The sequence below is a fragment of the Lampris incognitus genome, chromosome 8, assembly GCF_029633865.1.
Source record: "Lampris incognitus isolate fLamInc1 chromosome 8, fLamInc1.hap2, whole genome shotgun sequence".
In the NCBI taxonomy this organism is placed as follows: Eukaryota; Metazoa; Chordata; class Actinopteri; order Lampriformes; family Lampridae; genus Lampris; species Lampris incognitus.
In genome coordinates, this window is record NC_079218.1 from 55,348,991 (window position 1) to 55,365,423 (window position 16,433).

General features: G+C 42.7%; 1 protein-coding gene across 1 annotated transcript in view; it reads left to right on the forward strand.

Annotated features, from left to right (window-relative positions):
* Positions 1–4,230: 4,230 nt before the first annotated feature.
* LOC130116809 (hexokinase-2-like) overlaps positions 4,231–16,433 on the forward strand; it is a 107,711-nt gene continuing 95,508 nt past the window's right edge. The window contains exons 1-2 of the mRNA XM_056284869.1: positions 4,231–4,263; positions 9,150–9,434. Of these exons, the coding sequence (XP_056140844.1) occupies positions 9,150–9,434 (285 nt within the window). The 5' untranslated portion in view covers positions 4,231–4,263. The remainder of the gene's footprint in view (positions 4,264–9,149; positions 9,435–16,433) is intronic.

Below are 16,433 nucleotides of genomic sequence, written 5' to 3' on the forward strand. Positions count from 1 at the left end.
ACTGCGTTAGAGGATATTGTGAGTTTTAATAGCTGCACCATATAAATGAATGAATGAATGAATTTATTTCGAACACGTGAACAGGCAGGATATAACCTACAGATAACCCGCTGCCAATCATCTGAAGTGATCAACAAGTTCACACATCAAACTCAGCGAGCAAATCTCCATATACATCACATTATGGTACATGTTCGAAAAGGAGGAGGAGGAAGTATACACTTACTTTGTCTTGCCCCTCCTCACCTACTGTTAACTTAATTCAGCTACTATACATTATAAAAAGGAAAAGGAAAAAATATATAACGTTGTTAAAAGAAACACTCAACAGCAGGGAAAGTGCTCAACAAATAAGGAGCAAAATAATCCAGTGATTGACAGCTGGTGATTGCTTATGGCATGAAGCAGGCTTGTACTGTCTCATAAAGAACTTACTTGACTCACTGGATTATAAATATGTGTGTGTGTGTGTGTGTATGTATGTGTGTGTATATATATGTGTGTGTGTGTATATATAGATATAGATATATATGTATATATATATAGTGTGTGTGTGTATATATAGATATACATGTATATGTGTGTGTGTGTGTGTGTATGTATATATATATATATATGTGTGTGTGTGTGTATACAGTGCATCCGGAAAGTATTGTAGCGAATTCGGGGGACAACGCAACCACAGGAAGTGCCGCGGCCGGGAGGCGAACCCGTATGGCCCGCACCGCAGGAGGCATCGCTAACCGCTAGACCGAAGGGTCAGACCCGCCAGCCAGTGGCCAGCGTGTCTACTTATCCATGCACGTTACAGTATGCACACCCCTTCACTTTCCCCACATTTTGTCATGTTACAGCCTTATTCCAGAATGGATTAAATTCCTTTTTTTTCTCATCAATCTACACACAACACCCCATAATGACAAAGTGAAAAGGGTTTTGTAGAAATTTTTGCAAATTTATTAAAAATAAAAAACTGAACCGCGGTAGCCCGCACCTAGCTACCGTGGCTACTACTGAACCACAGTAGCCCGCACCTAGTTACCGTGGCTACTACTGAACCACAGTAGCCCGCACCTAGCTACCGTGGCTACTACTGAACCACAGTAGCCTGCACCTAGCTACCGTGGCTACTACTGAACCACAGTAGCCCGCACCTAGCTACCGTGGCTAGTTCAGTAGCCACGGTAGAGCTAGTATACCCTCTCTCCCTCCCTAGAGGCATCTCTGACACAAATGGGAAGAGCAGTACCATTCAGGAACCCCGTGTTATCTGTTGCTCGGGAGTCTTGGAGAGTGGCACATCATATTATGAAATCCAATACATATCTGACACCTCCAGCATCCATATGGTACAATAAGAAGCTTCTCATAGGCAAGAAGACATTCATGTGGGAAAGGTGGGCTAGGTCAGGTGTACATCTCCTTGGAGATCTGTTTGGGAAAGACGGAATGAAATCCTCTGAGGAAGTGAAGGCAGAATATAATCTAGACAAATCAGACTTTTGGAAACTTTTGCAAATTAGGCATTGTATATTGGGCCAGGTAAAATCTGAATTGAATCCACAAACTAGAATACAGGATCTATTCCGTACAACATGGATGGGAAAAGGGGGGGGGGCTCAATATTTTATGTGCATATTAGGGAAGCACACAAGCCACAACTAAGGGCCTGAAAATGTGTTGGGAAAAGGATGTTGGGGGGGGGGGGTGTCGACAGAGGTCTGGGAGAAGAGTGTTGCATCGTGGCATAAATGCTCACGTGAAGCACAGTCACAACTCGTTCATTATAAGGTGATCAATCGAAGCTACTGGACCCCATGTAAACTGGCCAAACTGAAACTAAGGGACAATGATGCTTGCTGGAGATGTGGGAAGGAGGCTGGGACTTTAGTACATCTACTGTGTTATTGTGAGAAGACAGTATGTATGTGGGACAACATTGTTGTTTTTCTGGACGGGATGTTGAAGTTATCACTGATTAAAACCCCAGCACTGTGTCTTTTGGGACTGTTACCAGAACATGTCAGAATGTCTAATCGGATGAAGCTATGGGTACAGCTGGCTCTGATAACTGGCTGTAGAATCAACCTGAGACCCTGGAAATCCTCGGCTCCTTCAACCTACAATGAAGGGATGGAAACAATGTATCAGATGGCAACATATGAACGAATCACCTATAGAGTGGCGGGTAGAGAGAACATGTTTAAGGAGGTCTGGGGCTTATTCTTCACAGAAATGGGATGTGGACATTGACATAGATGATTGCTCTGCATGAATATTCATATGGACGCTATGTGTCTTGCCTGATTGGTTTTGTTTTAATTTGTGTATATGTTTACTTTGTTTTTTGTTTGGGTGTATGTTGTTTAAAAACAGGAAAAGAGCACAGTTGAGTTTGTTGGATACTTGTGTTATGATGCATTGTGTTCGTGGATGCAATTGTTGATCTTTCCAGCAAAATATCAATTAAAAAAATTTTTTTTTTTAATTAAAAACTGAAATATGTACATAAGTATTCACACCCTTTGCTATGACACTCAAAATTGAGCTCAGGTTCATCCTGTTTCCACTGATCATCCTTGAGATGTTTCTACATCTTGATTGGAGTCCACCTGTAGTAAATTCAATAGACTGGACATGATTTGGAAAGGCACACACCTGTCTATATAAGGTCCCACTGTTGACAGTGCATGTCAGAGCAGAAACCAAGCCATGAAGTCACAGGAATTGTCTGTGGACCTCCGAGACAGGATTGTATCGAGGCACAGATCTGGGGAAGGGTACAAAAATTTTTCTACAGCTTTGAAGGTCCCGAAGAGCACAGTGGTCTCCATCATTCGTAAATGGAAGAAGTTTGAATCCACCAGGACTCTTCCTAGAGCTGGCCGCCCAGCCAAACTGACCAATCGGGGGAGAAGGGCCTTGGTCAGGGAGGTGACCAAGAACCCGATGGTCACTCTGACAGAGCTCCAGCGTTCCTCTGTGGAGATGGGAGAACCTTCCAGAAGGACAACCATCTCTGCAGCACTCCACCAATCAGGCCTTTATGGTAGAGTGGCCAGACAGAAGCCTCTGCTCAGTAAAAGGCACATGACAGCCCGCTTGGAGTTTGCCAGAAAGCACCTAAAGGACTCTCAGACCATGAGAAACAAGATTCTCTGGTCTGATGAAACCAAGATTGAACTCTTTGGCCTGAATGCCAAACGTCACGTCTGGAGGAAACCAGGCACCTCCCATCACCTTGCTAATACCATCCCTACAGTGAAGCATGGTGGTGGCAGCATCATGCTGTGGAGATGTTCTTCAGCGGCAGGAACTGGGAGACTAGTCAGGATCGAGGGAAAGATGAATGGAGCAAAGTACAGAGAGATCCTTGATGAAAACCTGCTCCAGAGCGCTCAGGACCTCAGACTGGGGCGAAGGTTTACCTTTCAACACGACAATGACCCTAAGCACACAGCCAAGACAACGAAGGAGTGGCTTCAGGACAAGTCTGTGGAATGTCCTTGAGTGGCCCAGCCAGAGCCCAGACTTGAACCCCATTGAACATCTCTGGAAAGATCTGAAAATAGCTGTGCAGCAACGCTCTTCATCTAACTTTACAGAGCTCGAGAGGATCTGCAGAGAAGAATGGGAGAAATACCCCAAATACCCCAAGACTTGAGGCTGTAATCGCTGCCAAGGGTGCCTCAACCAAGTACTGAGTAAAGGGTGTGAATACTTATGTACATGCAATATTTCAATTTTTTATTTTTAATAAATTTGCAAAAATTTCTACAAAACCTTTTTCTCTTTGTCAGTATGGGGTATTGTGTGTAGATTGATGAGGGAAAAAAGGAATTTAATCCATTTTGGAATAAGGCTGTAACATAACAAAATGTGGGGAAAGTGAAGGGATGTGAACACTTTCCGGATGCACTGTATCTATATAACAACCCAGATATTCACACGGTGTCATGAAATGAAAAAAAAAATTAGGAATGATTGACCATGCACCATATAAGCGACATTATTTAACCGCGCTGTGCGTAAAATGCGCGCCGCGCCGCGCTGTGCGTAAAATGAGCGCCGCGCCGCGCTGTGCGTAAAATGCGCGCCGCACCGTGCGCGTCCAGACTGGTCCAACACGTCATGAATGAGAAAAGAAATCCCCGTGCCAGATCCGCTCCTGCTTCCGGAGAGGAGGCGCCAGCTGCTCCATCAGAAGAGCCGCAGTAGCGACGAGCCGGAGTCGCCGTCCAGCAGGGAACGGACACAGGAGAGGTAAGAAAGGCGCGCTGACAACATGGCGCAGTTATTTGCACGAGTTGTTGTTTTTTTTTTGTTTCTTTTCTTTTCTTTTTTACAACCTGGGTCTTATTTTCATAGTTGATTCCATCATACACACCATTTATGACGTCATTACTCAGCAGTTTCTCTCAGCAGACTCTCAGAGGCTGAAGGAATATCAAGATTAACATATGCTGCACTGTCATTAGGTATAGATAGTCATATATGCAAAACAGTAGATACAATATTATTTGATTTTGTCTGGAAAAGCCGCAGCCATTATCTTAGGAAATCTGTTCTGATGAGCGAATACAATAATGGTGGCCTTCATTCTTTAGACTTTACACCTTTAAAATAAACTGGATCAGACGTTTCCTTATATGTCCATCTTCTCTTTGGAATTTCGTTCCTCAGTTTGTCTTTTCTTCAATTGGTGGTCTTAAATTTTTGCTTCTGTGTAACTAACATTGACAAAATCCCCCTCAAACTTTCTTCGTTCCACAAACAAATGTTGCTGGCATGGTGTCTAATTTACCAACACAGCTTTTCTCCTCACAGGTTTTTATTTGGAGTAATAGATATTTGCTGTATAAAAACAAATCTATCTTTTTCAAACAGTGTTTTGACAACAATATTCTTTTGATTAGTCAGTTGTTTAACCAACATGGGCAACTTTACAATTATGTTGAATTCATTCAACATTATAGATTCCCTGTTACACCTAAAGGATTTTCTATTGTTTTTGATGCTGTTCCCTCTGGTATTGTTTCAGCTTTCAGAGGTGTTAATGTGAATGTTAATCTCCCCATATCAGTAGATGTAACTGAAACAACTGTTGGGAAAGCATGCTTTTCATGGATCACCAAGAACAAAAACAAGATTATTCGTCAACTGTTTCAGCCAGATATTATTAGCTCACCCTCTGCCTTATCTTAGTGGTCTGCCTTTGTTGGGGGAAAAATGTGGCTTTTACCTCATAAGTTCCTCTTGACTAATAAAGTAAAAGAAATATCTTTCAAAATTATTCATAGATTCTATCCAACTAATCATTATTTGTAGAGACTTAAGAAGGACATTGATGTGAGTTGTTCTCTCTGTGGTTTGTTTAATGAAACGTTGGTTCATTTATTCTGGCCTTGCCCACACACTAAACAACTGTGGAGTAGGTTGTCTCCTTTGATTATTGATCATATTTACCCTCATGTCACCCTGAGTTGGAAAAATGTATTGTTTGGATATACTGAATTTGATAGGAACCTCGATTCTCAGTAATCAATTTGCTAATTATCTTAACAAAATGTTATAGTCGCAGATCTAAATTCTCTAGCAAGAAACCTAATTTTCCTGAGCCGTCTGCGTATATCAAACAATATATTTCACCAATACCTGATAGTGAAAATAAAAAAGCTGTAAAAACTTATATAAGCACTTTATGATTTACAAAATATTTAGTTAAGTGTGTAATTTATTTGTTTTACTTTATACAACCCCCCCTGGCGTATTCATGTTAATGTTTATGGTAATATATGTGTTAAACTATTGTTGATTGACATTGTTGTACACTATTTTTGTACATTTTGTTAATAAAGTTCTTTAAAAAACAAAAAAGAAGACTGTGGACAGGGACCACCGCTGATCTCAGCTTTGCCCAGGTGTGTTGTGGAGCACCTGAACAGCTGCAGACATGGTTCATCAAGTCCAGTTCAACCCACTTATCTAAACCACGTGACTTATGACGTGAGATGTCCAGTATGATCAGTGGTGGATAGTTGGACAACAAACCATTTGAGTCGAGGACTTGACCAACAACAGTTGAACCGTTTTTGAACCAGTTTTCCAAAAATAAAGAGTTTCGTGGAGAACGTCCTTCTTATTCCACGTGTAACGGGTATGAGCTGAGAAGTTGGGCTGACTTTTAACTAATGTCATATTTGCATATTAAAAGAAACTCCAAGCCACCAGTTTTGGAGAACATAACATTTGGGATGAAGTTCCATAAAGATGATTGGTTATCAATGGGTCCTCTAGACCAGTGGTTCTCAACCTTTTTGGGGTCCTGGACCCCCTGCGTATTTTTGATCTACCCTGAGGACCCCTCCACCTGATCTTGGGGGAGGGGGGTTGCAATTTGATAGAAACAGTAGAAACTGCAATTTAAATTGCATTATAGCATTTATTCACTCTTTGGGGCAAAAATAAGAGCTTTCAGTTGTAACTTAGATATAGTTAACAAAACAGAATTCTATGCAGTAACTTTCAGATATATGTAACGAAACAGAATATGTATCCAGTAACTTTCAGATATATGTAACAACACAGAAAATGTATGCAGTAACTTTCAGACACATGTAAAAACACAGAATATGTATTCAGTAACTTTCAGATATATGTAACAACACAGAATATGTATTCAGTAACTTTCAGATATATGTAACAAAACAGAATATGTATTCAGTAACTTTCAGATATATGTAACAACACAGAATATGTATTCAGTAACTTTCAGATATATGTAACAAAACAGAATATGTATTCAGTAACTTTCAGATATATGTAACAAAACAGAATATGTATTCAGTAACTTTCAGATATATGTAACTAAACAGAATATGTATTCAGTAACTTTCAGATATATGTAACTAAACAGAATATGTATTCAGTAACTTTCAGATATTTGTAACAAAACAGAATATGTATTCAGTAACTTTCAGATATATGTAACAACACAGAATATGTATTCAGTAACTTTCAGATATATGTAACAACACAGAATATGTATTCAGTAACTTTCAGATATATGTAACAAAACAGAATATGTATTCAGTAACTTTCAGATATATGTAACAAAACAGAATATGTATTCAGTAACTTTCAGATATATGTAGCAACACAGAATATGTATTCAGTAACTTTCAGATATATGTAACAACACAGAATATGTATTCAGTAACTTTCAGATATATGTAACAAAACAATATGTATTCAGTAACTTTCAGATATATGTAACAAAACAGAATATGTATTCAGTAACTTTCAGATATATGCAACTAAACAGAATATGTATTCAGTAACTTTCAGATATATGTAACAAAACAGAATATGTATTCAGTAACTTTCAGATATATGTAACAACACAGAATATGTATTCAGTAACTTTCAGATATATGTAACAACAGAATTTTTATGCAGTAACTTTTAACAATGCAAACGGGAGCGAGATCTCTTATTAAAATACAATAAATGACACTTGTGAAACAGATGTAATTAGAGAAAAAAGTCCTGTTACCCTTTATAGTCTAGGTAGATAAAGGTCTCAGTCACATTTGAGTAAAATAATCCTATTTCTATAAATGTTATAGGATCTTTTTTTTTTTAAAAGATATTTTATTTTCACGGACCCCTTGCAATGACACCACGGACCACTAGGGGTCCGAGGACCCCCGGTTGAGAAATACTGGACTCTAAGCCAACTCATTGTGATGTGTTATTAAGAGTTGTGAAGTCCAAAAAATGCAACCCCCCACATTGACGTGTATTCATTACTACTGGCTTTGGTTTTTCCAAACGAAGTTGAACAACCTGCTGTCGAGTCTTTTGGCTAATTCGTCGTCGACCCCCAAAGAGAGAGTCCCATACGTGTAGGTATGCATCCGGCTCGTGAGAGGGGCCCTCCCTCTCAGGGAGGAGTCTCCTTGTAACCGGGCATCTAGTCTCCTTCCAGGGTTTCCGGTGAGTGGGCTGAAGTTCAGGGGACGTGTCGGATCGCCGGGGTTGGGTGATGGCTAGTCCCAGGGGATCCTCCCTAGCGGTGTCCCACACCGAGGGGACGTCTCGTTCTGCGGTGGCCGTTCGTTCACATTTCCGTAAGGTTGGATTGAGACCAGAAGCTTTGGAAAAACACTTGATCGGCTGTATCGCGGGAGGGATTTGGGAGGCCGAGGTCCAGAACATGGTGGTGGTGTCGTCCGCCAGCCGACTAAGGATGATATATGCTAGGCCTGCCAGCTACTGAGATCCCTTCCCGGCTGGAGATATGACGAGCCCAGAGGTGCCAGGCTACTAAGACAGGCCTGCGCCCCTGGGCCTTGTGTTGTTGATGCTGCGTTTTGTATGTCTTTGTGTGTTCTTTCTGGTTTTTATTCGATACTGTTTTTCACAAAAGTTTGTTCAAAATAAATCAATGGTGGAGGACACGGCTGATCTACTTCCTGGCGGAGTCTGCAGGAAGTGGATCAGCCTGGACTTACCGTAGGTAGTAGTGACCATCCATGAACTAGCCGGCCAGCGCCATAGAGCGGTCACAGATGATGGACAGTCATGGACACAGTCTGACTAAGACACGGGGGGGGGGGGTTGTTTAAACACTGGAGCGCCATCACACAAGGCCGAGACACACACACACACATGGGCAGCCTACATGTGTTTGGACTGTGGGAGGAACCCGGAGCCCCCGGAGGAAACCCACGCAGACACGGGGAGAACATGCAAACTCCACACAGAGGACGACCCGGGACGACCCCCGAGGTTGGACTACCCCGGGGCTCGAACCCACGACCTTCTTGCTGTGAGGCCACCGCGCTAACCAGATAAGATAAGACTGAGGTTGTAGAAAGAAAGAAAGAAAACGGTTTCCCAGCATTAGGTGGGGCGGTTACCGAAGTTCGCCTATCTTCATCTAATCACATGGTTTCAGACATGCTCTGCCCAACCTGGCAACCCAAAAAGTCTTAATGGGTTATAACATGTTTCTACTCACCAACACTGATAAAAACACTGGTCACTGCCTATGAAGCCTTTATAATGTGGTACTGCTGAAAAATCAACCGGCACCTTCAGTCAAAACGACTTGACTGGTTTTCATCCTCTGTCTGTCTGTCTAGATGCGTGCGAAAAGGCCCCGCATGAGCGCCGCCTGTAGGAGGCGTCCGGAGAGGCCCCAGATGAGCACTGCCAGTAGGAGGCGTCCGGAGAGGCCCCAGATGAGCACTGCCAGTAGGAGGCGTCCGGACAGGCCCCAGATGAGCACTGCCAGAAGGAGGCGTCCGGAGAGGCCCCAGATGAGCACTGCCAGTAGGAGGCGTCCGGAGAGGCCCCAGATGAACACCGCCCGTAGGAGGCGTCCGGAGAGGCCCCGAAGAGGCCGCGGAGACGACACCCTCACTAAGGTACGGCCGACCTATGTGACCCCTCGCGTCCAACAACAATATGCCGGTCTGCCCCAGATGAACCAGCCGGCTCCAGAAGTTGGGCCAGGGTACTCACATTATTAACCAGACTCAGTCCGGAGCAAGGGCGGGCAGAGGGCCTGAGGGAAGTCTTGAAGAAACACCTCAGCCGTGATGCATCATGGAGATGAATGGACTGTTTTCTCCTGAATCCTCCTTTTAAAGAAAAGTGGGGTCCCCCCCCCCGTAAATGAAACTTCATGTGGTGGGAACCCTGCAAACCGTTAATGGAAGGGGTCATCCAGACAAGGCGCGCTTTAAAGGGTTTTAACACACAACATAAAAGCAACCACATCCTGGTGAAATATCCCCCCCTCACACCATGGTCCCTTCACAACACAGCAAGATTAAAACATCCACTTAGTTTTTGTTGGACGTTTTCAGAATTGAAAGGTTATGAAGCAAAAAAGTTAGCCGCTAAGCTAACGCTTTGGATGTTTACTGGGCTGCTTCTGACTCGGCGTGTTGCCACGGTTACATAGAACGGTGCGTTGCCATGGCGTATGAATTTAGGACGGCAATCAAACTTGACCCCACGCGCGCACCCTCCAGCCAATCCAGAACAGCAAGCTCAGGTCCCTTGTGTTCATTATGTTTCCACTGAGTAGAAACCCAACTTTAGGCTTTTCTGGAAGTGCTGCCCCTATTGATCGCTGGTTGTCTAATGATGATCAGTTAGTTTGGCGCTACACCCCTGCAGGTGCGCTGAGGTGAAAGGTCAGATCCATGCGGTGAGGTGACAGGAGGGGATGAACAAGACTCCGTTCATCTGTTAGAGGAGACAAAAGAACCCGGCACAGCTTCCGCCTGGTGACGGGTGTGCTATGCGTTATGCACTGGGAGATCCTGTCCATGTTAAAATACAGGAAGGCGACGGTTATCTTTTATTAACTGAATAAGGCCTCACCAAATGCTGTTGCTCTAACACGTTTCACAGTCAGACCCGAGACGCGCACATGTCAGGGAATTAAGACACAACTTCCAGCTACAGTTCTTAATCCTGGCGTAAACCAAACAAACTACAGACCACAGGACAAGAAGCTGCTGTCACTCACAGACTGATTGACAGGTCTCCTAAAACAAGGACTAACAGTAAACAAAACCTAAATCTGCGTTTCTAAAATGTCTATTGTACATTTTCAACTCAAATTCTTCAGTTGTGTTTATAGATTATCGTGACTGTAAGTTAAGTATGTAAATATGCCTCCATTTCATATTAAATCACAGATTGTGCCTATAATGTTTTTATTTTTTTCTATTGATCCTGTACAAAGTGCAGTCTGTGTACTGCAATAAAGTGCTCCAGACCAGGATAAACATCTGATTAAGGTAATAAAGTACAAACCAGGGTGTTAAATTAAACTCGCTGGACTTAAAAAAAAACTCCCGTGTTGGTTTATGACAGTATGATGGTGTCTGGCTCCAACCCCAACATACAAACCAGTAGTGCTAAAGACATAATGTTATTATTATTATTATTACTATTATTATTATTATTTCTTTCAAGTTTCCTGTTTTACATCCTGTAGAGCCAGGTCCAAACTATGGACCTGAGGCACTATAGGGCAGATGTCACTTGATGGACAGTACTCGTTGTAGTATGTGGGCCGTTCCGAGGAGGGCGATCTGCTGGACTGCACTGATGTTGATGTTTCCTGGGATACAGTTGGTGAACTTTTCCAGTCCCTTCTTCATGAGTCCTCGAGCTCCATTCCCCTCTTCATGAGTCCTAGAGCTCCATTCCCTTCTTCATGAGTCCTCGAGCTCCATTCCCTTCTTCATGAGTCCTCGAGCTCCATTCCCTTCTTCACGAGTCCTCGAGCTCCATTCCCTTCTTCACGAGTCCTAGAGCTCCATTCCCTTCTTCACGAGTCCTCGAGCTCCATTCCCTTCTTCACGAGTCCTAGAGCTCCATTCCCTTCTTCATGAGTCCTCGAGCTCCATTCCCTTCTTCATGAGTCCTCGAGCTCCATTCCCTTCTTCATGAGTCCTCGAGCTCCATCCCCTTCTTCATGAGTCCTCGAGCTCCATTCCCTTCTTCACGAGTCCTAGAGCTCCATCCCCTTCTTCATGAGTCCTCGAGCTCCAATCCCTTCTTCATGAGTCCTCGAGCTCCGATGACCACTGGTGTTGTTCCGGTCTTCATGCCCCACATCCTGTTGATTTCCATCTCCAGGTCTTTGTACTTGGTCAGCTTCTCTGTGACTTTCACTGAGCTGTTTTTTTTTGGATGGTGTTGCCATGTCGATGAGCATGCACCTCTTTTGCTTCCTGTCCTTGATAACGATGTCGGACTTGTTGGCTTTATTAATTATTATTATTAATCATTATTATTATTATTATTATTATTGTTCTTTACTAGTAGGCTGCTCACTGCTGCCATTTATAGTCGCACTTGTTTCTCTCTACCGTCGGTTTCAACGAGGACGGGGCTGGTTGTCCATCATATCTCTTCTGCCGTCTGTTTCAGCGAGGGCGGGGCTCATCTCACGCACACACACACGCACACACACACACACACACACACACACACACACACACACACACACACACACACAGTTTGCCCACGTTACGCAGAGAGGATGCATTCAGATGTATTCAGTGTTGGAGTTCAGCAGACAGATGAGCCGCTCAGTCGTCTGCATTTAGTGAAGCTGGAGAGAACGTGTTTAAAATGCTGAAGAAAAACAAAAGGAACAGGAACAACAAGGCTGAACAGAAAGCCACATGCCAGCATGGGAATGCTGCTGGTTTTATGGCCATGAAACTTTCTGAACAGTCGAAACGTGCAGAGAAGCACAGGCGTCCACAGTGTTTGTGCTGTGTCCTGCTTTGCTCTTCTCATCACGATAAAGCTGAGGGGTTTTCCATCATGGTTATACATCCTCTTAACACTGTAGCTGAATGCTCACAGCGCATGACGTGTGGTCACATGGTCACCGGTTCGATTCCCGCCGGCGGCCTTTGTTGCATGTAATACACCCCTCTCTCTCTCTCTCTCTCTCTCTCTCTCTCTCTCTCTCTCTCTCTCTCTCTCTCTCTCTCTCTCTCTCTCTCTCTCTCTCTCTCTCTCTCTCTCTCTCTCTCTCTCTCTCTCTCTCTCTCTCTCCCATTTCCTGTATGCATTTCAGGGTCACTGTCTAATAAAGGTAAAAAGTTACGGAGTTGAGCATCCTGCAGTATCAGTGGGTTATAGAACAGTGGTTCCTCCCCTACACTGCCATAAATCTGGGAGTAGTCTCTTTTGGTGCCTAAGACCAAAACGACCCCCAAGCTCGAAGGACAGACTGAGAGAAAGGTGTCGTAGTGAACTCCATGCCAGCTAGGTCCAGAGGGAACAAGTGCTTGTCACAGTTCAGGTTCATAACCCTACGAAGCAACACAGATGCTGTTTCACTCCAAACCTGTTGGTTATGGTATAGTCGCTGCACAGTTTGAAGGCGAAAAGCTGTGATACGACTGCGGAGGTCAATTAGGCCCTGGCCCCCTTCTAACACTGGTAGGAATAATACAGAGGATTTGATCCAGTTAAAGTCTCCTCAGAAGAAGTTCAACAGCATCTTCTGTACTTCTCTTATGAGTGTGTCCGGAGGTTTTACAAATGTAAACCAACACCAGAACATCAACAGGCAATCAAGTTGTTAACAATTAAGACTTTCCCCTTATAGGACAACTGAGGCTGGATCCAAGTCAATCTAGACAATCAGGCACTGATCTTTTCAGTTAAACCCTCCCAGTTTTTGCTCAGAAAGCAGTTACTGCCCTGAAAGACACCTAAACATTTCATCCCTTCTGTGTTCCACTGCAGCCCAGCTCGTAATATTGGCTTCTCTTTATTGTTCCACTCCCCCAGTAAGAAACCCTCAGATTTTGACCAATTGACTTTTGCTGAAGAAGCTTGTTCATACAAGGACAGTTTTCTGCTTGAGAAGTTTTAGATCATTTTGACTTGTTATGAAAACTGTGACATTGTCAGTGTATGCTGATAAGCCAACTAACTGAAAAGGTTAGCCCTGATGCAGAGTTCTAAAAACCAGGTCCAGAAAGTAAATGTCCAAACTGTGTATTTGCTCCAACCATGTTACTAAACCAGCTGATTTCATTAGCTAGTTTTCCCTAACTAGTTGAGGAGTGGTGTTGACTAGAATCTGCTGGTGTAGTGCATGAGTGGAGCAAATACATGGTTTAGACTTTTATTTTCTGGACCTGGTTTTTACACCTCTGGCCCTGAGAGATCCTGCCTGAGCTAAATTAAAAGAGGCTCGATGGCCAGGGAGTACAGCATTCCAGATAAGGGATAACCTTATCTTATACCTCTATGATCAGAGACAGGTCGGCTGAGTACATCGCCTACCTTTAACAGAACACTGGCTCCAGAATACAACAACTTGATCCAATGAATACGTTTATCCCCAAAACCAAAACCGTCAAATGTTTTGAATAAATAGCAATGAACAACCCTATCAAAAGAGCTTCTCTTGATCTATAGAAAGCAGGCCAATGTTTTTTTTTAACATAAATTAAGTTTTGGGGTGGTGAAAAACATGTTAAAGAAAAGAAAAAAATGTTAAAACTTGATTTTTTTTTCTTCAAATTTTACAGCATTTCCACTTTAGTGGACAACAGGACTTTGTTGTTTAATCTAATAGTTTTTAATTGTTCTCAAGCGTGAAACATTTAAAGGCTGAGTATATACATGGAAAGATCAATGGGAATCATCCAGTAAAATACAACGCCACAAACAAAACAAATAGCAAATTTAGACTTTCCATTCTTATGTATTAAATTCCACCATTTTAATTAGATGTTTGACTCTTGATGGTATTTCATGAAGCATTCTGACTTTCTGGAGACACAGAGGAACATTTTGCACTTTATGCATCTCACAAAGGTTTTGCTTTTGCATCCGGACATTCTGCATCTGGAAGCATTTGGAATGTTGAGCATTTGGGGCAAATGCTCAACTTTCCAAGCCTTATTTTCTAGAGCTTTGTCACCACGAATAAAGGCATCGGCCAATCACGTTGTGCGGAATGGATGATATGTCACAGCTCCTATTGTCAATGGTGGACCTGTTGATCGTTTGTGTTTCTCATCACCCTGTATTGTATGACAAAAGAAGGACACAAAAATTATAAAGAGGGGGAACTGGGGGGAGGGGGGATAGCGTGATCCTCCCATGCGCTACGTCCCCCTGGCAAAACTCCTCACTGTCAGGTGAAAAGAAGCGGCTGGTGACTCCACATATATCAGAGGAGACACGGTAGTCTGCAGCCCTCCCCGGATTGGCAGAGGGGGTGGAGCAGTTACCGGGACGGTTCGGAAGAGTGGGGTAATTGGTCAAGTAAAATAGAGGAGAAAAGATATTGTGTAGAATTTTGAGCACTCGTCTGACATTATGAAAGCCCTGTGTCTACCTTGGATAAATCCGTTTTGGTCTTGCCCCACCACCTGAGGAAGCAAACCCCCCAATCTTCTCGCAAGAACTTTACATAGTATTTTTGTATCTGAATTTAAAAGGCTAATTGGACGCATATTTTCACATTTTGTATTTGGTTTGCCTGGCTTTGGAAGTAGTGTGGTTAGGGCACCCCACATGGATGTGGGGAGAAGGCCGTTCTCAAAGGACTCCTGAAACATCTCCAAAAGGGGTGAAAGTAATTTGGATTGAATTTTTTATAAATATCTATGGGGATGCCATCTGGACCCGCTGTTTTCCCAGCCTGCATACAGCCAATCGCTTCTGCAATTTCCAATTTTGTTGTACTTCTGTCTAATATTCTACTTTCCTATTCAGAAATTCTGTGAATATTAAGGTTGTTTAGGAATTCTGTCTGCATATCCAGGCTAGAAGAGCACTCAGAGCTATACAATTTCCCATAGAAGACTCTGGCGGCTTCATTAATTTCTGTAGGGTCTACTATAGTTCTACCATTTGGAGTTTCTATACAGTTAATAGACCTGTTTGTTGTTGTTTAATGCGCCATGCTAGGATTTTTCCGGGCTTTTCCCCCTAGTCATAGTAGGACTGTTTGAGTCTCAGTAAATTGTTAGCTGATTTATTAGCTGATAATTCGTTATACTGAGATCTAAGTAGGAGTAATTGTGTATGTTTATCTGTAGAGATATGTCTGTTATGGTATATACCCGTTTTATTTTTTTTTAAATTTCTCATCTAATGTCTTCATTTCAAGTTGTGCACTTTTTTTTCCTTGAACTAGTAAAAGAAATTATTTGACCCCTAATAAAGGCCTTGAATGCCTCCCATCTTGTGCTAGCAGATGTCTGGGATGTGTTACATTCAACATATAAGTCAATTTGTTCATCTAAAAAAAATCTGAATGTGTGGTTCATAAGCCATCCCGGTTGAAAGCGCCATCTTGGGGGATCACTCACTAGTTTAATATCTTTATAAATCAAGGATACAGCAGCATGATCAGATAGAACTATACTGCTATAATGACATTCGTAAATTCTGGAAACAAGTAGTGCTGAAACTAAAAAGTAGTCTATATGTGAATGAGTTTTATAAGTTCTGGAATAACGGGGGATATTCTATTGCATTTGGTTTACCATGCCTCCAAATATCCAACAAATCCATCTCTTTCATTAAAATGGTGTATTGTCTTCCTCGACCTGATGTGAGTATCATCTAAACCAGTTGATCTGTCTCTTAATGGATCCAATGTGCAACTAAAGTCAGCAGCTATTGTGCATTGCCCAGGGAGATTTGAAGCAGTCAGAAACAAATTATCATAGAATTTGGGATCATCCTCATTGGGGCCATACACATTTATCAAATTTATATTTTCAGATAATAAAGTACCCTGGACCGCGACATATCTACCTGCAGGGTCCTTAACTATATTTTGGATCTGTAGTGGGACAGATTTATGGATTAGTATTATAACCCCTCTAGTATGGGTGGTATAGGAAGCA